The sequence below is a fragment of the Podospora pseudoanserina genome, assembly GCF_035222485.1.
Source record: "Podospora pseudoanserina strain CBS 124.78 chromosome 7 map unlocalized CBS124.78p_7, whole genome shotgun sequence".
NCBI classification, from domain to species: Eukaryota; Fungi; Ascomycota; class Sordariomycetes; order Sordariales; family Podosporaceae; genus Podospora; species Podospora pseudoanserina.
In genome coordinates, this window is record NW_026946671.1 from 133149 (window position 1) to 153804 (window position 20656).

The following is a 20656-nucleotide window of genomic DNA, read 5'->3' on the forward strand; positions in this document are numbered from 1 at the left end:
AATAGATGGCGCTATCCTTTTGGGCATAATGAATATCCTTCTAGACGTATTTTTTTTTTCTAATAATCACTCGGCAGTACCAGTTATCTTGTCCACGACGACATGGGAAGGTAAAGCAGAGCAAGGCAAGGGATGGAAATCCTTCGCGGGGTACCACCACCACAGATTGAAACGAACCAACAAGGGTGCCCAAAAAGAAAGGAGGCTTGCATCGAACCGGTCTGTCGGTCTCGATGTTCTCCACATTTTATTTCTGTTTTGAGGATGAAAAGTGACATGATCTGACGATGACGGTGGGCTTCAGCCCATGCAGATAGATAGATGCTGGCAGCACCGCCGACCTGGTGACTGGTTGGGGATACGATCTGGGGGGATATGCACCGTCGGCAAGTTTCTACATGAGAAGGAAGGGCGCTAAATTAGACGGCACCATTGAAACAGGAAAGAGCAAAAGGAAAATGAATCACCATCTGCACAGAGGGGTCAGAAGGGCTGGGGAGGTGGGAAGGAAAGAGAATCATGAAAAGCACAAGAACTTGAAACAGGTGTGTGAGAATTTTAAAAAGAAGAACCGCTAAAGGTAGACGCCAAAGGGCCAACGATCATGCGACAGGGCGAAGCCGATCAACGTGAGGAAAAAGGTGAGGGATATAGGTACATGGCATGTAGATGATTGACTATGAACAGGGCCAAGGTGATGGATGAAAAGAAACGAAAGGACTCTCTTCTCATAGAAAATCAAGCTTCAACCCTCAGAAGAAGGAAAAAAAGAAAAAGGAAGAAAAAACCCGAGGAACCCCCCCCCTACCCCCCCTCCCCTCAAGATCGATCAAAGATCAGAGCTGCAGGAGTGGTGACAGATCGGGGGAGTTGGTTGTCAAAAGTTCTGTTATTTTCCTCGGCAACCTACCCTCCCTCAAACCTGCCGGATCTCACAGCTCGCTCCATCAGAATCGAAATCTCATCATAACTGATCATTTTTGTTCCCTCATTCTTTTAGACATGAATGATGATGATGATGTGTTGTGTTGTTTACATGTTTTGATCCCACCCCCGCTTATGATATCTACTCCTGCAGCACCTTTTATCAATCTTGAACTCCCCACAACCCATTTTATACATAGCACCACTCTTTTCCCCATCCCCCCCTTCAGACAGCTCGTGTCTCCCCTTCCCCAAGTGTCCTCCCCCTTCAACCAGCCCTTTGGCCTTACTCCTCCGCCAACCCCGCCTCCCTAACCAACCCATAAAACACCCCCCTCTTCTCTATCAACCTCTCGGGCGTATCAAACTCCACCACCTCCCCCCTCTCCAACACCACGACTCTATCACTATCCAAAATAGTATTAATCCTGTGCGCCACAGTGATAATCGTCCTGTTCGCAAACAACGGTCCCCTCAGCGTGTTCTGCAGCAGCGCATCAGTCTGGACGTCCACCGCGGCAGTGGCTTCGTCCAAAACCAAAATATTAGACGGGGTGAGCATGGCTCTTGCAAGGGAGACTAGTTGGCGTTGGCCTTGGGATAGGTTGGATCCTGAAATGAAGAAAAAGGGTTAGTAAACGGTGGGTAAAGGGGTGTGGGACAAAGAGAGAAAGAAGAGGCGGCCAATGAATGCTGTTCCCAAGTTTGTGTGTGTGAGAGAGAGAGGCTTGTTAAGCTTGATCCTGCGGCCAAACTCGCGCCGGTGTGATAGACCCCACACGGTGAATGAAAAGGCTCAAACTTGGCGTTTGACCGTTGGCGATTCTGAAAGTTTGGGATGCTCATTACTCCCAGTTGTTGCTGCTCTGCCTTATCGCCCTGCCGGCAGATTGTGGGTGTGATAACCCCTCCACCCACCCCCCCACCATGATCCTTACATTTCGGGGGGGCTGGGGTACAGAGGGGGGGGGTATAAGGCAAGGTGATTAAGGTAGGGAGTGAAGGAGGGGGTGCAAAAGGTAAAGGTGTAGTCGGTGAGCAATTCATGATTCCTAAGCAGCAGCACACAGGCAGGTTTCTTGATGTTGTCGTCGCAATGCCCTTCGGAGTCCGGCCAGCTTGTGTGTCCAACACACCCTCCTACGCACTCTCGGCGATCATGCAGGGGGAAGGATTGGATCGTGTATACGACGGAGAGACGGAATAGACAGAGAAAGAACAAGAGCAGACGGCGAGCGAAGCACCGAACTCCTCTTCCCGTCCTTCTACGTCTCATCGCTCTTCATGTCTCCTTCCGTCTCATCCCATCCCATCCCATCCCATCCCATCCATCCCAATCCATCCGCTGTTACACGTGCAGATGACGGCATGCTTCATCTGTCCGTCATGCAGAACGCGCAACGCAAGGAAAGCAGCAACAGAGATATCGCTTTCGTATCAAGAAAATGTGTTCCCAAAGAATATGGTGTGGCAGCAGCACATGCAGCTAGCCGCGAACGCGCCGCCACCATGCCGAAGAGCGGGCAGCAGAACACCAACACTGAGGGTTGCACAATAACACACAAGTGCGGGAAAGCGAAAAGCCGATAGAAAGCGCAGAGACAATAGGGAAAACCACGTGGGAAAATATGTGGTGCTTACCTCCTTCGTGAATCTTAGCCTCCAAACCACCCTCCATGGAAGCGACGTGGTCCTTTAGCCGGGCATGTTCTGTGCAGCAAACAGATTGTTAGTTTTGTGTTCCCGTCATCAAGGCAAATCAGAGGTCAACAGAAAAACCCATGTGAGCTCCGAGATGGTGGGGGGAAAGACCGAAGAGGGGGGATAGAAACTAGATAGGGGGGCAATGTCACTCTGTGGTAAGTGTAACATGTCAAAATGAACGTACCGAGAACACTCCAGAGTTCGGTGTCATCGTGGACGTGGCCGGGGTCGAGGTTGTCCCGAACGGTGCCCTCGAATAGAGCGGCGTCCTGAGGGATGATGGCCAGGCGACGTCTGAGATCCAAGAGGCCAATGCTTGAGGTGTTGAGGCCATCGATGGTGATGTTGCCCGTGTCGGGCTCGATGATCCTGAAGAGGGCTAGGGTCAGCGAGGATTTACCGGCTCCGGTACGTCCCACGACACCAATCTTCTCGTGCGACTTGATGTCCAGGTTAATGTTCTTGAGAACCAAATCAAGACCCTCGCGGTAACGAGTGCTGTAGTTGTTGAACTCGACTTCGCCGCGGGCCGGCCAACTGACAGGCGGCCGATGGCGATGAACGATTTCAGGGGCCTCGCTTGGCAGCTGGGCATATTCAAGCACGCGCTCTACAGACACAATGTTGGTCTCGACCTCGACCGTCTGACGGACGATCCAGTTGAGGGACGTGGTAATCTGCAGGGCATAAGACATGGCAAAACCAACCCATCCTGCCGACAGCCCGCTGCCATTGACGACCGACATGACGGCGAAGCCAGCGGCGGCCAGAATCACTACGGCGCCAATAAACTCGAGTCTCACCGCCAACCATCTGTTGGCGCTGATGGAGGGGAAGTAAGCTCGCAAATTGGCATCTACCCTCCACTCGTTATCGACCTCGAACCTGTCCTGCTGACGGTACGCTCGGATGGTCGAGACACCGCCGAGTGACTCTTGAAAGTGCGCATAGATAGGACTTCGGCTCACGCTGTCAAGTCTCTTGAGCTCACGAGATGTGCGCAGGTAGTACCGCTGGATGAAGATGTACATGGCGCTGAGGGGAACGATCAGGGCAATGAAGGGAGGTACAGTGACCGAGATCATGACTAGCGTGAAGGCGGACTTTGCCAGGTTGTTGAACAACATGTTGAAGGTCCGGGCAATCACCTCGTCGACACGATAGATGTCACTATGTAAGGGTCGAGTTAGCACAATCTGAGCAACCCTCGCTAAAGGCAGACCGCCCCTTCTGCTCCGCTGTTGGACCGCCTGCAAGATACGTAACAGTAACGGAACACAACATGCCCACTAGTGTTGCCCAACCCACCGGAGCCACTCGATTCTCCCGTCTCATACAACAGTAGCTTGTGCCACGCTTCTGTCGGCGAACAGGAGCAAAACGGGGAGAGCCGAGGGACATAACCGGACAAACAAGGCCCTAAGAAGAAGCAACAGGATACGTACCTTGAGAACCTATTGAGAATGCGGCCGGCCGGTGTGACGTCGAAAAAGGACATGGGCGACCTGAAGATCGCCGTTGCCATCCTCTCGTGCAACTTTCTCGATGCCTATGCGAACCACCTATGAGCATGATACTTGGTCGCCTGCATCGCCATCGTCAATCTCACTCACCTCAATAGAGCAGAAGATCCAAAGAACAAGCGTTTGCACCACGGTAAGGGCGGCAGCGCCGACGCCGAACACGAGATAGAAGCCAAGATACCTGCCAGCATTGAGATTGGAGCCGTTCTTGGTGTTCTCGTCTGACCAGCTCTTGAGCCATAGATTCCCGCCTGCGTCATCAGAGTTAGCAGGAGGCACATCTAGGGGTGTAAACAACGAAGCAGCTATATATCGTCGGTATCCAAAGTGGAAGGAGACACATTGACTCACCAATTCCCGCAGTTTGAGCAGCGATGAGTGTGATCAGGTAGACACCAACGGCTGCGAGATTAGCAGTTTTGGCATACTCGGTGTAAACTGGAACAATTAGCACCGCGATCGACGATACCAAGATTAGAGACGTTAACAATGACGTACCTGACCACTTGACTTTGCCCTGTTCGGAGTGCTCCTTTGCCTGCTTGGTCCTGCTAGGGTTCTCTTCGTCGGTGAGCTTGCCCCTTGGGCCCCTGAAGCTGGCGGCACTGGCACGTCTGAGGGTGGTGTTGCTGCCCGTCCTAGCCTTGGGTTTCGAGGGGGACGATTGACTGGGACCTGGTTTGATAGACTGGAGGGTACTCAACCCTTCCTGGGCTTCCTCGATAGTATCTTTTTCTTGGCTGCTGCCCTCGGCATCAATGATGGTAGATGTTTCGCTGCCGCTGTCTGTGGGAGATACAGATTGGGAGCTCGGCCCAGAGCTGTCTTGGCCAGCGGTTTTGATAAGATCAAAGACCAAGCCCTTCATAGCAACAAGCTGCCTGTAGGTTCCCTTCTCGGCGATCTCGCCATCCTTGAGCATGCAAATGTAGTCAGATTGGATCAAGACTGGAATCGAGTTCGTGGCGAGGATTCTCGTTTTGGAGCTTAGAAGACCCTTGGGGCCAAGGACGTTATCGATAATGTGACGTCCGACGTGAGAGTCCACAGCGGATAGGCAGTCGTCCATCAAGTAAATATCAGCTCTCGCGTAAACAGCTCTGGCTAAGGCGACACGGGCCTTTTGGCCACCGCTGAGAGAAATGCCGCGCTCTCCCACTACGGTTTCGTCGCCGTCAGGAAGCTGAGCAAAGTCATCGAGCAAAGCGCAGGCCTTGACGGTCCTTTCGTAGAAATTGGAGTCATAACGATAGCCGAAGATGATGTTTTCCTTGACAGTAGCATTCATGATCCAAGAGGTCTGGCTGACGTAGGCGATTGAGCCTCTGATCTCAACATCGCCCTTGACCTTCCAGAGGTCGCCAAGGACACTCTGCAGGAAAGAGCTCTTGCCTGCTCCGACACGGCCTACGATGCAGGACAGCTCTCCCTTGTGAGCAGAGAAATTGACATCGTGCAAAACGTCCTTGGTTTCGTGGCGGTTCCAAGAAAAGGAAGCATCGCGAATGGTGACAGTCTCCTCGCCGAGCTCTTCAGCTGCTGGCTTGACAATAACAGCATCAGGCTGGATCTCTTCGGCGGTGAGGAACGAGGTAAGGCGACCGACAGCAACACTGGCTTCGATAATGGAGGTAATGACCATGGGTAGAACCGCCAGAGGGAAAGTCAGAAGGTTAAAGAGGGCTATGAAAGGTTAGCTCAAGTACTGTGAGAAGTTGAAGAATGATACACACCTAAGCAGGGGAAGACGATGTCGGTGGTCAGGGGCTTGTCGCCAGAGAAGACAAACACCGCAAATGTCGAGCAGGACACCAAGAAGGGTGTCGAGGACCATGTAAAGTTGGCAAAGGCCTGGCCAGCACCAATTCTGCGCAGGTTCTTGAGCTCCTGATCATTTCTGATGTAGTTGAGCCTGTTCATAAAGGCCGCACCCCAGGCATACAACTTGATGCTCTTCATGTTGTTCACAATCTCGGCAATAAGTCGACTCCTGGCGTCCTTGTTCTTCATTTGCTTCTTTTGCAAATTCTTCATGAACTTTGCAATCATGCCATTGATCGGAATCATGACGATCATGACACCAACACCCGCAAGCATAGACCATCCGACGAGCTGGTATAGCGAGGCCAAGCAGATGATAATCTGGAAAGGGGCAGACCACAGCTGCTGGGCGAACTGCGTAAGATCCTGCAGCCGCTGGGCGTCCACCGCCATATAGTTGACAATGTCTCCGGTGGTCTTGCTCTTGCGGCCCTCGTTCGAAAGTCTCAATGACTTCTTGTAGATTGCCGAGGTCAAGCCACCCTTGATCCTCATACCGGTAACGAAAGCAAGCTGGAAATACTGGTGGATCATGGTGGTCTGGAAGACAGCGATAGCAAACATACCCAGAGCGATCGATGCGCCCTTGATCACGGGCTGGCGCTCCACGCCAGGAAGGTTCCAGGAGTCGACAAAAGAGAGCAGATACTTTAACAGCTGGGGCTGGGTAAACTGCGAGATATCGTTGCCAATTTTGAACAGAGCAGCGAGCATATAAGGACCACCATAAGCACGAATAAGCGCCAACCAAATCGACGGGTTCTTGCGAGTCTTGAGTTGGTGCTCCCAGGTAGTGGCAAACGCCTCACCCGTGGCCTTTGTGGTATCTGTCTTGGAAAGACCCCAAAGATCCTCCTCTGTCAGGAAAGTCGAGTAACCGTACTTCATAAGTGGCGTCATCCACGAGAAGGTAAGAAGGGAAAAGACAGTGGCGTATTCCACGGGACACTCCTCTTCGTCTACCAGAGCCTCGTATGTAGAGTTCTTCTTGGGCCACAACCACTCAAAGAAAAACTCGGCAATCGAAAGGCCAAAGCCGACGCAATAGGTGACAAAGTAGGGCAGGTTGCTGGCAAAGATCTGCTGCGAGATCAGAGATCGAAGTTTGACGGAGAGGGCGATGATAAGAAATAGCCAGTAGAAGAGGACGACACCGTTGGCGTTTCGCAGTCTTTCGTGCTCGAGCCATTGGATGGTGAAAATCACACCGAGAGACACGATAGTTGCGACGGTTGTGTACACTCTAAAGTCGCCGTACCAGATACCGGGATAACTGATGATTTGGAACGCAAGTTGAACCGCAACGTTGGCGATGATGAGACCGAGCAATACCTATGCGCAATGTCAGCGCAACATCCTTCACCTTACATTCATGTCCATCCAGGCTTTCGCAACCTACCTGTTTGGTCCAAAAGTGCCAATCCTTGGAAACTGGATTTGGTTTTCTCCATTTGATCAACCACCCGATGGCCAATGACCCAGCAATGATTCCAAATGCAGCAACAGAAGCCACCCAGACATCGATAAAGCAAGGCGTAAAGTCCCATCGAAAGGGGCTCAAGGGACCCCAACCTTCTTCATTTCCACATAACGGCTGTCTCAAAGTCCTTTCCGCGCTCAGATACCCATGGCCAAACCCAGAAGAGAGGGAATGGTATCCTGTAAACGATCCGGTCTCAAAGAGAATCTTTTGCGACGACTGTTGCGGTTGCGGTGACAAGACCAGCTGCAGGCCGTCACCAAAGCGAGCCACGGCCTCGTCCATTGGCACAGATATTATTGCCGTCTCAAGAACTTAGGCGCAGACGTCATATCAGGCCTTCCTCTCCTTCACGACTTCCCCCAAAATGCGCCGAAAACTGGACTTCAATGGCGGGCGGTGAAGTCTCGAAACTAGCCCTGGTATCGGCGGCGGCTTCGCGGGGCGGATATGGATGACGTTCACGGAGTTTGGCGATCTCGGCACCGGCAAGGCACGGGCGCAAAACCGAGAAAAGCGATGCGATCAAGTCGACAGCTACTGGGCTGGCTCGGCCAACAGGAGACAATTGAGGTTCGAGGGGCAAGGAATCAATGAAGGATCCTTCGTCGGCAAGAAGAAAAACCGAGAAAAGAGGACAAGCTTCGCCCGGCAGCCAACAAACGCGCCCTTGAATATGTCAGCAAGTTCTGGGGCCCTGGGGGTCTTTCTGGCAGTTATCGACAGGGGGAGCCTGGAGATGCAGCCGAGCTAAGCTGCATGCAGCTATCAAAGTGTTCACGGCCCCAGGTCATGCGGCTAGCGGGGGACTTTTGGCATCCGACAATTGGCTGCAACTGCTCTCTTTTCCCTCTTATCCGGATGCCAAGCCATGTACCTGCCTAACAGCTCACAGGGTGCCCCACCCGACGTCGGAGCTTTCACCCCACCAGCAACCGCTGTCCCATTTTCCATCCATCTTCAAGCTTTGCCTCACCACGGCGCCGGTGGCCAGTGTCCGGTGTGACGACAGCAGCTCTCTGCCCCCGTGGTACGCAGTACACGATTGGTAATATGGAATGCTTCTTTCCACCTCACAATCTGTCTTTTCCGTGACATGTTGCGGGGAAGAACCGGCGCTCTGGGACGCGGTCGGGGCGTCTTATGCCGACACATCCACTGATGTGCTCTTCAGAGCAAAGTTGACGCAACCACTTGCAAATGCCATAGCAATGCTAATTACAATCGAAGCTAAGCCAATCCAACCAGTTCCATATTTGCTACGTACCTCTTCAGTCGAGAACTTTCCAAGCTTGTCATACCCATCTTGACAAAACTTCCACCGTTTATTCTTTCACACACCATATCGATAACGGCTTCCGGTCCCGCCGTCACACCTACCCCACCATTAGGGCAACCCCCTGCAATGACGTTGGAGAAAGCCCCTCCTCCCTCACCATCCATTCTAGAAAGCATGCCTCGCTCGACACCACCACAACGCTCACCATCACCACCACCAACATACAACGAAAGCGATTCTATCCCCCTGGAATCCCTCTCCCCAACCGGCCAATCCACAACCCCCAAACCACCTATTTCCCCATCTCTACCCCCTGAAAATCCCCTCCCAATCCCAACTCCCCACCCTCCTCTTCATCTCCATCCTCTTCCTAGCGTTCTTCCCCTCCCTCTTCCACACCCTCTGGACCCTCCCCTTCTCCTTCCTCTTCCCCTCCCACCACAACACCCCCACAAGCTACCACTCCCCCCCCTCAGCAGTAGCAATGTGGACCCAAAAACAGTTCACCCTCCCCTCCCGCTCTCGCGGCTCATACCTCATCACCGACACCATCATCAAGGAACTCCCCGAGATCAAAAACTACAAAGTGGGCTTGTTGAACCTGTTTATCCAGCACACCTCCTGCGCGTTGAGTCTGAACGAGAATTGGGACGAGGATGTCAGGGCGGATATGAGTGATGCGTTGGATAAGATTGTGCCGGAGCAAGGGCCGAAGGGGGAGGCGCTTTATAGGCATGATGCTGAGGGTGAGTTTGTTTCTGGGATGGGGACCAAAAAGGGATGGTAGGAGAGCTGACATGTATGGGGGTACCTAACCTAGGGCTGGATGACATGCCTGCTCATGTCAAGAGTGCTTTGATTGGGGCTAGTGTTACTATTCCGATCAAGGATGGGAAACTGGTGAGTCTTGACTGGTTGTGGTGAGTGGAGGGAAAGGGGCGAAATGATGCTAATGAGTTGAAATAGTGCACCGGAACGTGGCAGGGGATCTGGTATCTCGAGTTTAGAGCCGCCAAGCATAGTCGCCGGGTTGTTGCTACGATACAGGGCGAGAAGGCTTGACTGGGGGAGAGGTTGTAGATTGGGAGTGGTTGGGGTTGATCGGGGCTTTTATGAGAGGATGAAGAGTTGTTGATGTTTATAGTAGCAGTATCTACATCAATGACAAGCACAACACCTCTGGTGCCCACCTGTTGTCTGCAAAGTCGTTCACTGAAGAATATGGATGTACGGATACTAGATATGTGTCTTTAGTTTTTCACTTTGACTTTGCCGCTAGCATCCTGTTTCACAGAAACACACTGTGTATATCACACACCCAGATGCCGGCTGTAAATATCACGTCATGTGTGTTTTGCTCTTAGGTAGCCATGGGACTTGTCTCTTCCTCGTGGCCACGCCAAACAGCCATTTAAGGCGTAATAAGGTAGTCAATAGGTATCGATATTATTGTGCAAGAAGTACCTTGGTCTCTTCGGGCCTGTTGACTAGCACGTCGTCGGTATACCATATAATTATTGTTAACCTACCCCTTTCTAGAAGAAGAACAGGCCTTAAAGGATAGTTAATACGCCTCAAAAGATAGCTAAGAGGTCTATTAACTATCTTTTAGGGCCTGCTTCAGTATTTTGCAGTACCAGTTATCTTGTCCACAACGTGACTAGGCATCTTTTGAGACCTACTCTTGGATTCTCAAGTTCCGATTCAGACATGGCTCGGTCTGTTTAGTAATTCAGTTGTGGAGGCTATACACAGGTATTCTCTTGACTTAGGTTGAACATCTTTCCCAGAGCATAATGAACTCTCAACAGGTGGGGATCTGGAAGCGGCACAGGGTTGCGAGCATCATTCTGTCTAAAGGTGACGCTTCGAGGTTCCATGCTCAGCTGATAGTGACCAATACCGCTCTCGAAGACATGCACGCGATAGGTGTGAGGCTGTTGTCCACTTCTTTAGCAACCAGAAGCTGGAGATCTTTTATAGCTGGACTTACCTCGCGTGTTGGTTCAAACCCAAACCGGAAGTCGTTGAACGGCAGGTATTTGGCTAGTATGATGGCGTCTTCCGCCTTGTTGATACTTGCTGTATTCGTGTATTAGGGATTGATGATGCCAAATAATGCCAAAAAGCCCATCATGTTACAGCCATCCTGCGAGTCTATATTCGAATACATTAGCTAGGTGTCGTTTGACTTGGGGCTATCACGTCCACCTCTTCAACGTTTTTCTCGTCAAATTCCCCCCAAGTACGTGTGGCAATATGTGTGCCACAGTGTGCTCCTCCCAATACTGTCTCGTCTTCTCATGTGCGGACAGTTGGGTCATGAAATACTGTTCCTGATAAGCCCCTCTCAGTACACAGCGGTACCCGTCCCGCTTTAAACAAGACGCTTCAAGATCTTCCTGCTTCTTTCTTGAGGCGGAATCTCTCTCGGCCCTGTAGTTACCGATGCCATGGTCAACTTTGGATTGGTCGGCAGGTTGAATTTGAGCATAATGTCAATGACCTTTCAAATAAGCCCATAAACGTCAAGATCCTAAACATACCTGGCTTGAGAATCGTGCCCGCAAGAAATTTCTTAGCTGTCGCAGCTTTTCGGGAGTCACGGAGAACTTGATGATCTCCTTCATGAGATTCTTACCTCCCTCGAGAGGTAAATGGTGGGCAAAGGTCTCCAAGAAGTATCTTGTATCATACATCTGCGTGGTTGGTACATATTCCTTCAGAGAGTCTAGGCATTCAGTCTTCATTGCAAGAATCATCTCGTCATTTTCAATCTGCTGGACCGATGTCGATTGAGGTTTGCACGCGGTCAGCTCGGGCTCGCACAAGGGGGCCACAGGGCTTCCACGAGGGAGAAAGCCAACTCATTTCGGCAAAAATGGCCTCCGTCGAGAAGTCGGGATGTTGCGGAATGGGCTCGGGCACAGTGGCTGCCTGCGAATGTGCTGGATATTCCGGAGTGGAGGCTGTTTTGGATTCGAGCTCGCCTTGCTCTTTCTCCGGTTTCTGACGAATAACCGCCGTTGACTGGAACACAAATGTGTCTGTGGATACGAAGGAATGTTGCGAGATGGGCGCCATCTTGCTGCGTATTCCTTTTCAGATAGGTAGGATGTTACTGGAACGTTGATCGGGGAGAAGTTTCTCTGGACAGAGTAGCAATAATAATAAATCAAACTTGGAATTTTAAAGTTTGGTGCCACTAGTTATCCTTTGGACCCGCTGTAGGCATCAGAGGCGCTTTCCCACAAATTACTCTTTATACTTTCCCTCTGGCTTCTGTCTGTCTTGGAGTTTCCATGAAGTTGAAAAGGGGAAGGGTTAGGGTTATGCTTTCTCGCTCTCAATAACTCAAACTTCGTCATTCCCACTCACCAACCCCATGCCACTCGTTGAAGCCCAAAACTCCACTTCACTTTGCATCAACAACCAAGTCGACATTTCCTGACTTTCTTGTCCCTAATTACTGGGCCATAAGAGAAACTTGGGCGCTAGATAGAGATATACCTCAAAAATGCACGAAATCATCACCCTGCAACTGGGGCAGCAGAGCAACTATCTCGCCACTCACTTCTGGAATACCCAAGTACACTTCATCCCTGTGCCTGTCAACAACATCATGAGAAGCTTACAAACTATACAGGAATCATACTTCACCTACTCAGAGAACGACGAGCCCCTCATCGACCACGATGTGCACTTCCGCCCCGGGCTCTCTCCAGATGGCAAAACGGAGACGTTTATGCCGCGGACGGTGATCTATGATTTGAAGGGGGCGTTTGGTTCGATGAAGAAGATTAATGCGCTTTATGAAATCGAGGGCGAGGAGCCTGATCCCACCCAGTTGGACTTGAACCCGACGGCGTCTGGAGTATGGTGAGTTCCCTCACTGACATATCTCACTCCACGACAAACAGATTCTGATCGTCCAGTAGGCCCGGAAAGACAGTCCTCCAAAAGGCCGACCCCATTCAGCCTTCACCCTACACAGAAGCTCTGAACTCTGGCCTCCCACCTCCCAGACCTACCCCCGACACAGTGAGATACTTTTCTGATTTCTCGCGGTTGTACTACCACCCACGGTCAGTCGTGCAGCTGAATGAGTTTGAGGTAGCGTCGAGGATTCAGCCTTTCGAGCAGTTCAGCACTGGAGAGGAGTTGTTTAGGGAGCTTGACAAAGAGCACGACCTCCTGGACCGCGATCTGAGGTATTTCGCCGAAGAGGCAGACTTTATGCAGGGATTTCAAGTGTTTATGGGGGTAGACGATGCTTGGGGAGGTTTTGGATCCAGATACCTGGAGAGGATCAGGGATGAGTACGGCGCAAAGATAGCTATCTGGACTTGGGGGCTAGAATCACCACTCAAAACCATGCCACGGGTACGTTTCTATCTTCCTCATATTTCTTACCCATTTACTAACCTCGACAGGATAAACGTCTCCTCCGCCTAGCCAATGAATCCCGCTCCTTCGCCGAACTCTACACCCACTCCTCCATCCTCGTCCCCCTCTCCCTCCCCTCCCGCTTACCCCCCTCCCTCACCAACTTCGACCCCACCTCCCCCTGGCACACAACAGCTTTGTTCTCCTCAGCAGTAGAATCCGCACTCCTCCCCTCCCGTCTCCGAGGCCAAAAGAAGGAAACCCTCAACACCATCATCGAAACTCTGGATCTAACCGGCAAGCAAAAGGTTGCCGGGCTACAATTCTCAATTAACTCCTCCCCCATCAATGACTTTTCCGAGGGGATCCAACTCGACATTAGACTTTCCTCCTCAACAGTAGACCAAATAGACGTCTACTCCATTCGAAACCAAAACCAAAGAACACCAAGAGTCTTCAGCCAGCTGCTCACCTCCCGCGGGTTCTCCCCCTCGGAAACATCCGGCAAAGAAGGCGAGGAACTCGATGAAAAAGGCCGACGTATCCGCAAGAGCTCTTACGAGCCGATAACCAAGACTTATGCCACTGAGCTGGCGTTCCCGATTTTGGATTCGTTTCCCGAGATTTTCACTGTTGAAAAGGATGAAGAGGAGGAGAAGGAGGGAGCGGAGGTCAAGGTCAAGATCACAACCAGCTTGTCGACCGACTCGAGCGTCTGTACTAGGTTGAGAAAGCTGAAGGACACGGTGATCAAGAGCATAGGGCTGGAGGACAGAGAGATGCTGGGGAATGATTTGGCGGAAATGGCGGAGGAGTACCATGAGGGCTGGAGTGGTGGGAGTGATAGCGGGGAGGATGATTGATCTCTCGATGTAAACAAACACCAAAGAAGAAAAAAACTTTGAAAAGTCGTGGTGGTTGATTCTTTTCGTGTCAGGATAGCTTCTGAGAAAAAAAAAAGGTTGTAAGAAAGAACAACCAAAAAGTAGAGAAAAAAAGCAAAAAGCTCACCGGCCAACCTTTAAAGGTGGCCGGCTACGAAAACCCTCCGGGAAGGTTTTACTTCGGAATCGAACTCGGGAGTTAAAGGTCCCCCGGCTGGGGGTAACAGTAGCTTTTACACCTTGACCATTTGACCTGACCACAAAGTGGCGCCCTGGTCAAGATGTTCGAGCTGCTGTTGGAAGGAATAAAAGGGACCTAGTATATATACCGTGGTTGGGTCTTTCCTTCTCAACATTTGGCCCCTTCCTTGTGGACGTTGGCTCCTTCCTTCTGACGGTGGCTCCCTCCTTCTGACGGTGGCTCCTTCCTTCTCAACATGAGCTCCCAGAGTCGTCGAGTTAATGAATAACCCGAGCTACCAACGGTCTGCTGACTCTTTGTAAACACTGAGGGAACAGAGCAGGGCGAGCTCCCTCGAAAGGGGGGGTGTGTACTTCGTGAATGGTGTATCTTCATGCTTCTATCAGGGCAGAAAAGATCAATGGTGTTATCGACAAGAGTATTGCGAGGATAAACCACACAGAGTGAAACAATCAAAAGTATGTATGTAGCAAACCGGTAACCGTGTTATGCTATTCTCAATGCTACACAGAAAAGAGCCATGATTACCTCCACCCAAACCAAAAAGAAAACAAAAACGCTACGCCTGGCTATATCTATCTGTAATACTCCTACAACAACAACAACAACACACCAATGCAAACCGCTCATCAACCCAGACGCCTCTCATGTCCCATATTTCATATCCCATATCAGCCATTACCAACCTGACTTCTCAAATCATCAACCCATCAAGCCGTAGTATAACCCACCAGCCCATCCACCTCCACAAACCACTCCTCAGGGTGCCCATCCATCCCGGTCATCTCCGCCTCCTTCACATCAACCACCATCTTCTCCCTCAGCTCCCTAGTAATCTCATCCACATCCACATCCAAATACCTTCTCAAAAACCCTCCGACCTCAATATTCTCCACATTTCCCCTGATATCCTCCGTCCCCGGCCCCCCGCTGCTATAAATATTCACATCCACGGCCGAATGCCCATGGGTAGACCATCCAATCCTCGCCCGGATGCTCACCATTTTCGAAAAGATATTCATCGCCAGTAAAGGATTCGACGCCAGAGCATTGATCTCAATCTCCAACGCATCCTTGATCCCCAATCTCTTCTCCACCAAATCCTCCCTGATCCAGTCCTGAAGCTGCTGCTGCTCCTCGACCGGGTTCGCGATCATGTGTTGCTGCAACAGTAGCGTGAGATACTCGGCCGAGGCATTCGCCTGCAGCAGAACCTCGGGATGCCAGTTGTATACAGGCAGCTCATTCGGCGCCTGCCAGGCAGTCGACAACCCACCCGTCTCGTGATCGCTCGTCGCAACCAAAACTCCCTCCGTATCCGACTCCTCGATAAACTCCAACACGGCGTTAAAAGTCTTGTCATACTCCAACACCTCCCTCACCTGCGCCGCCGGATCATTGATATGTCCCGCGTGATCAATCCTGCTCCCCTCAATCATCAAGAAAAAGCCCTTTTCACTATCCTTAGTCGCCTCCTCCAACGCCTTCAAAGCCGTGACCGCCATCTCGCTTAAGCTCGGGTAGACATCATTCATATGCCTGCGGTCAATCTCAAACGGCACATCCCTCTCGGCAAACAACCCCAACAACGGCAAGCTCACATTCTTCCCCAACTTGAGCGAGTCAAACCCAGCCCTGTCATCCACATACCCCCACCCATGCTTCTTCTGCCCAATCTCCACAACATCAACATCATCCTGTCTGCAACTCCCCGCGGTAGAGTTCTTCAAGAAATGACATCTACCACCCCCCAAAATCAAATCCACTGACCGTCCCAACACCCCCTCCCCAATCTCCTGCATCGCAATCTCATCCATCTGCCATCGATACCCAACATGACTAGCAAAACACGCCGGCGTCGCATCCGTCACATCCGTCGTGACAACCAAACCAGTCTTGTACCCCGCCCGTTTGGCAGCCTCGAGGACCGTACCGCAGGGCTTAAACCCAGGTTCCATCCCGATAGCGCCGTTGTAACTCTTCCTCGCACAGCTAAACGCCGTAGCCCCAGCCGCAGAGTCCGTCACCCATGAATTTGACGATCTTGTTCTCGACGTGCCCCAAAAGTGCTGATCCAAGACGAGGGTGTCATCCATGGGGAGGTTATTGACGTGCTGTCTGAATGTTCGAGTGAGAGACAGGGAGGCAGGACCCATGCCGTCAGATACCATAAAGATGAGGTTGCGCTTGCGGTCTTTCTTCGGGGTGAGGGAGGAGATGGCTGGGTAGGGGGTTCCCGTGCCTGGATCGCCGGGGATGATGGGGATGGGGTCGGTGGGGGTGGGTGGGGTGGTGGTGCTGTTGCGGTGTTGGAGGACTACTGCCAGGACGATTACTCCGGCTGTTGCGAGGAGGGCCCAGGAGAAGAGGAGGAGCTCGCGGACGGTGCGGGTGCGGGCGGTGGGCGTTGGTGAGAGTGGGGTGCCGTGGATGGCGGCATCTTCTTGTTCGGCGCGGCGGAGGGAGTCGCTTGAGTTGCGCGAGGGTACTCCATCTGATAGTAGCGGCGTGCGCTCCCCGGACGCCGGTTTAGACGTCGGGGACTGGGAGAGGTGTTGGTCAGATGATGTTATGTTGATGAGGATGGCATGGGATGTTTTGGTAGTGAACTCACCATCGTCGCTCTCTTATTCGGGTATTTGGTAAACTGTCAAACGCAAATATTGACTCAAGTCTGTCTATCGTCTGAAAGTTGTCAATACTGTGTTTCTGTCAAATCCAAAATTGAGTTTGACGGCGCGGGTAGATAACTACTGGGGAGTTGGAAAACCGTTGACCGTGACTCGAGGACGTTTGGGGGAGGTTGGGGGAACCTGGGGAGCCTGGAACATCGGCTAGCCTGCAGTGCCTAGACCTGCAGGGGCTGAGCGTGACAGGTATTACTCCCAACTACCAAGTCTCAACGTCAAGCCCGATTGCGGACAAATAGCATTTTCTCCTAAAGACTGGAACGCTAGCTATATCTAGCATTTAGCTCCATTTTTATTAGTTAAACTAAGGCTTAAGTTTTCCAATATTAAAAGATCTACGAAATATAAGTAAATAAATTTTTACTATATATATCATCTTCTTATATACTCTAATAGTAATTTTTAAAAAAATTAACATCGTTAAAATCATTAGGCTTATTTAAAACTATTAAAGCTATTAAAAGCCGTTAGAGTCATTTAACACTATTAAAGCCATTTAAAGCTGTTGAAATCTTTTAAAACCTCTAAAGCTGTTAAACTTTTCAACTATAACAGTAAAGTTAGCGACAGTGTTGGCTTATATAAGTAATGATAATAGTAGTTAAATATGTAAAAATTAGTATTTAAATTTATCAGAGGTAAGCTTATATACAAAAACCTTTATTTTTGAAGTGTTTTTTGTCTTTTATAATATTAAGAAACTCTTGTGGATCAAAATGCTAGATATAACTAGCGTTCCGGGCTTCAGGAAAATTCGCTACTTATCCCTAGCTGGGCTCCTCGACGTCATCCCCCACCCCCACATGAAAGCCTCGCCAATTAACAAACACAACCCATGTAATGACAGCATCCCCCTTGTGACCACCCAACACATCAAACATCAACACCGCTCTTTCAAACTCAAGTTCACCCACCTCAAACACAGCAAATCATGTCCCCAAGCAAAGCCTCCCTCCTTTCCGCCACAACCTCCTTCTGCCACTCCCTCTCCGCTCAGTCACCCCCCTCCACCATCCTCTCCCACTTCTCCTCCTCCGACATTCTAATCTACGAACATGGCCTCCCCCAGTTAGCTCCCTTTCTTGGCCGAGAATTCAAAGGTCCCTCCGGCCTCAAAGAGTATTTCCATCTTCTCTCCAAGCATCTCGCCTACAAAGACATGCACTTCAGCAATTACTTTGCCGACCCCGAAGCCCTCAAGGTATCAGTCCGAGGCGAAGCAACATTCACCTGGCTCTCGACCAACCAGTCCTGGGGCGAGGTCTTTACATATGTCTTGGAGTTTGACAATGACAATAAACTGACCAAGTATGAAATCTGGGCTGATTCAGGGGCTGCCTACCTGGCCAGTCAGGGGCTGTTATAGACAGATAGAATTACAATCAATTGAAACCCCCAATTTCGAATCCTACAAGGAACCATTTCGCTACAAACCCCCAAAAAGCAAGAGACGCTGGGTATACACACCATCACCATCTCACTCCTAACCATCTCACCCCTAACCACTTAACCAAAGTCCACCACGTCCGCGTCCTCCACTCCTTCACCCAACTGAGATATTTATCCTAATCAACATACCTCTTTGGACTCTTTGGATACATGAGATGCAACCGATCCCGAAAATGCGCATGCTTGATCCCGTTGGGCCTCGCCTGGGCAAAGTGCTCGATCGCATCCTCAACCTTCCACCCCAACCTCTCCACCAAATAACACACAATCAAAAACCCCGTCCGGTTAAACCCATAATGACAATGCACCCCAATCTCAAACTTGGTTTGCTTCGCTCTGATCTCGTCCACCTTCTCGATAAACCGATCAATATCCGCCCTCGACGGCGGAATCTTCGACACCGTTGCCACCTTGTGATAGCTGACCTGCCAAACCCTCAAATTGTTCGGTTCGTACACAGGCGTGTCGTGCGAGATGTCGATCACGTCCCTAATGGTTTTCCCCCCGTACTTTGCCCCAAACTTCTGAGGAGAGTGCTCACCATCCGTCTCCCTCAACGTCTTCATCGCCCTAAACACTCCCGCAATCGGGTCCGACACGGGCACCACACCCCGCCACTTCTCATAATTCTTCACATCCCACTTCCCACCCTCGTTCAAATACTGCAGCTGCCAACTCAGGTCCAACCTCTTAGTGATTTGGTCGGTCAAAAACTCCGATATCAACCCAGCCACCATCTTCTCGGAAAAAAGCAGCCCATGACCCCCAACCTTAATATCAAAATTCTTAATATACTTCGGTGGGTGCGACGGCAGAGGCGGAATCCAACTGTCCAAACTCGGCGTCTCCGAAGCACAAGACTCCTCAGGGGTTGAGCTCGACAAGCTAGCCACCTCAGAGTCCCTAACCATAGAAGTCGGAGGAGCAGGAGCAGCACCGCCACCCCCTAAGCTAGTATCCGAACCCGGTGATCCCTGAGACCGCGCGCCCGCGCTCCCCAAGCTCAGAGTCGAAATAGGTGAATTCCTCCAATCCAAAATCCGGCCCGCCCTCCACGGCGGCGTCGTGTGCGAGTGCTTAACTAAATCATAAACCATCTCCGCCACCCACATCGGCGTAATCTCATCCAACCACCCACTGATTATCAAGACCGGAACCTGAAGGCCCGTCCAGACACTATTCTCCGGGAACCCCCCCTTCGGATTCCCCTTTTCATCAAACTCTGGCAACATCCCCCAAGCCATACGTCTAAACACGGGCGTTCTGCTCTGGTAGTTAAACATGAGCTGCAGCTTCCTCGCCTTGGCATCCGCCATGGGGCCAACAATCCGACTGACACTCGCACTGTTGATCCCCCCCCTCCTATCCCAAGCCCTCCAGAGGTCGAAAATGAAGCCCGGGATCCAAAGCAGTCGCCGATACTTTTTCACCTGCTCCTCCGTCGGCATCAGAGCCGGGCACATAGCCACAAGTCCAAGAACACTGTCACAAAGATCCGACTGTATCTCGTGCCGAGGGTTGATAAGCAGTGTCGCCAGTCCACATCCCATACTGTGCGCTATCAACACCACCCGCTGCCTCTCTTCACGATAGTCATTGATGATCATCTCCAAGAGTTCCACAAGCGCATCGGTGGTGTAAGCGACCCAGCTGGTGTTGGTGTACTCTGAACGTCCGCATCCTGGCAGATCCACGGCAAGACAAGACGCAAGGTGGGTGAGGCTGGTCAGGATCCGGTGGAACTGGGCTACTGACCCCCCGAGGCCGTGGATGAAGACGAGGAGGGGGAGCGGTGGGTCTTTGGGGAGATTGTCTGTTTGTGGGTGTTTTCGGTAAAAGATACGGAGTTTGTTGTAGAAGGCTTTGGAGGTGGTGTAGGACTTGAATTCAGAGTATTTTTCGAGGAGGGGAGGATCTGTTGATTTGGCGTCGAGCTTCTCTTCTGTGAAAACCATGGCCACCATCCAGAGCGCCAGGCCGCTTGTGGCTGTGAAGGCAAAGGCTTTGAAGAATTTGGATTTGAGGGATAGTCCTTTGACGGATGTTAGTGCGGATTCCGTGATGATTTTGGGTGGGGGTTCGGTGGTTAGTGAGTGTTCATGCCAACATTTGGCAGATTCAGTGATGATTTTGGGTAATAGCATGGTGAATTTGGGTGGGGGTTGGGGGGTCAGTGAGTGACCGTGCCGACATGCGGCGGCTTTCGTGATGACTTGGGGTAGTAGCATGGTGAAGTTGGGGTGGTGGTGGGTGTATCATAAAGAGAAGATAGGTGTGTTTGAGGAAATACTGTCATTGGACATACAAGATGAGA

The 20656-nt window shown here is 51.2% G+C and overlaps 8 protein-coding genes across 8 annotated transcripts; 3 read left to right on the forward strand and 5 right to left on the reverse strand.

The window, feature by feature from the left end:
* Positions 1-1210: 1210 nt before the first annotated feature.
* On the reverse strand, positions 1211-1971 carry YCF1_1 (ATP-binding cassette glutathione S-conjugate transporter ycf1; the record flags this gene model as incomplete). Its single annotated transcript, XM_062941088.1, has 2 exons — positions 1211-1518; positions 1704-1971. The coding sequence occupies 2 exons, from the start codon at positions 1969-1971 to the stop codon at positions 1211-1213; spliced, it is 576 nt and encodes a 191-aa protein (XP_062796357.1).
* A 2219-nt stretch (positions 1972-4190) lies between these two features.
* Positions 4191-8240, reverse strand: YCF1_2 (ATP-binding cassette glutathione S-conjugate transporter ycf1; the record flags this gene model as incomplete). Its single annotated transcript, XM_062941089.1, has 5 exons — positions 7372-8240; positions 5885-7304; positions 4650-5834; positions 4503-4589; positions 4191-4402 (listed from the first exon to the last, which is right to left on the reverse strand). Exons 1-5 carry the CDS (start codon positions 7735-7737, stop codon positions 4191-4193), a joined length of 3270 nt encoding a protein of 1089 aa, XP_062796358.1. The 5' UTR covers positions 7738-8240.
* A 176-nt stretch (positions 8241-8416) lies between these two features.
* Positions 8417-9931, forward strand: QC764_707320 (uncharacterized protein). Its single transcript, XM_062950349.1, has 3 exons — positions 8417-9477; positions 9552-9631; positions 9698-9931. The coding sequence occupies exons 1-3, from the start codon at positions 9216-9218 to the stop codon at positions 9791-9793; spliced, it is 438 nt and encodes a 145-aa protein (XP_062796359.1). The 5' UTR covers positions 8417-9215; the 3' UTR covers positions 9794-9931.
* Positions 9932-10476: 545 nt separating this feature from the next.
* On the reverse strand, positions 10477-11815 carry QC764_707325 (uncharacterized protein; the record flags this gene model as incomplete). The annotated part of the gene is given in 6 exon segments (XM_062950350.1): positions 10477-10668; positions 10725-10809; positions 10943-11160; positions 11178-11237; positions 11278-11597; positions 11746-11815. 6 exon segments carry the CDS (start codon positions 11813-11815, stop codon positions 10477-10479), a joined length of 945 nt encoding a protein of 314 aa, XP_062796360.1.
* A 312-nt stretch (positions 11816-12127) lies between these two features.
* On the forward strand, positions 12128-15126 carry DML1 (mtDNA inheritance, partitioning of the mitochondrial organelle). Its single transcript, XM_062950351.1, has 5 exons — positions 12128-12320; positions 12378-12610; positions 12667-13114; positions 13165-14398; positions 14419-15126. Exons 1-4 carry the CDS (start codon positions 12249-12251, stop codon positions 13978-13980), a joined length of 1569 nt encoding a protein of 522 aa, XP_062796361.1. The 5' UTR covers positions 12128-12248; the 3' UTR covers positions 13981-14398; positions 14419-15126.
* PHO8 (vacuolar alkaline phosphatase) lies at positions 14665-17107 on the reverse strand. Its single transcript, XM_062950352.1, has 2 exons — positions 16818-17107; positions 14665-16749 (listed from the first exon to the last, which is right to left on the reverse strand). Exons 1-2 carry the CDS (start codon positions 16818-16820, stop codon positions 14914-14916), a joined length of 1839 nt encoding a protein of 612 aa, XP_062796362.1. The 5' UTR covers positions 16821-17107; the 3' UTR covers positions 14665-14913.
* Positions 17108-17824: 717 nt separating this feature from the next.
* QC764_707350 (uncharacterized protein) lies at positions 17825-18259 on the forward strand (the record flags this gene model as incomplete). Its single annotated transcript, XM_062950353.1, has 1 exon — positions 17825-18259. One exon carries the CDS (start codon positions 17825-17827, stop codon positions 18257-18259), a length of 435 nt encoding a protein of 144 aa, XP_062796363.1.
* A 199-nt stretch (positions 18260-18458) lies between these two features.
* On the reverse strand, positions 18459-20486 carry QC764_707360 (uncharacterized protein; the record flags this gene model as incomplete). Its single annotated transcript, XM_062950354.1, has 1 exon — positions 18459-20486. The coding sequence occupies one exon, from the start codon at positions 20484-20486 to the stop codon at positions 18459-18461; it is 2028 nt and encodes a 675-aa protein (XP_062796364.1).
* Between the last annotated feature and the right edge of the window lie 170 nt (positions 20487-20656).

What these genes read in the sequence shown, in the direction of transcription:
- QC764_707320 (XM_062950349.1), top strand. Translation starts at nt 9,216, where the DNA reads ATGTGGACCCAAAAACAGTTCACCCTCCCCTCCCGCTCTCGCGGCTCA. An exon ending in TTATAGGCATGATGCTGAGG is followed by an intron (nt 9,478 to 9,551) that starts GTGAGTTTGTTT and finishes TACCTAACCTAG; the next exon opens with GGCTGGATGACATGCCTGCT. An exon ending in CGATCAAGGATGGGAAACTG is followed by an intron (nt 9,632 to 9,697) that starts GTGAGTCTTGAC and finishes GAGTTGAAATAG; the next exon opens with TGCACCGGAACGTGGCAGGG.
- DML1 (XM_062950351.1), top strand. Translation starts at nt 12,249, where the DNA reads ATGCACGAAATCATCACCCTGCAACTGGGGCAGCAGAGCAACTATCTC. An exon ending in CTCACTTCTGGAATACCCAA is followed by an intron (nt 12,321 to 12,377) that starts GTACACTTCATC and finishes CAAACTATACAG; the next exon opens with GAATCATACTTCACCTACTC. An exon ending in CACTCAAAACCATGCCACGG is followed by an intron (nt 13,115 to 13,164) that starts GTACGTTTCTAT and finishes TAACCTCGACAG; the next exon opens with GATAAACGTCTCCTCCGCCT.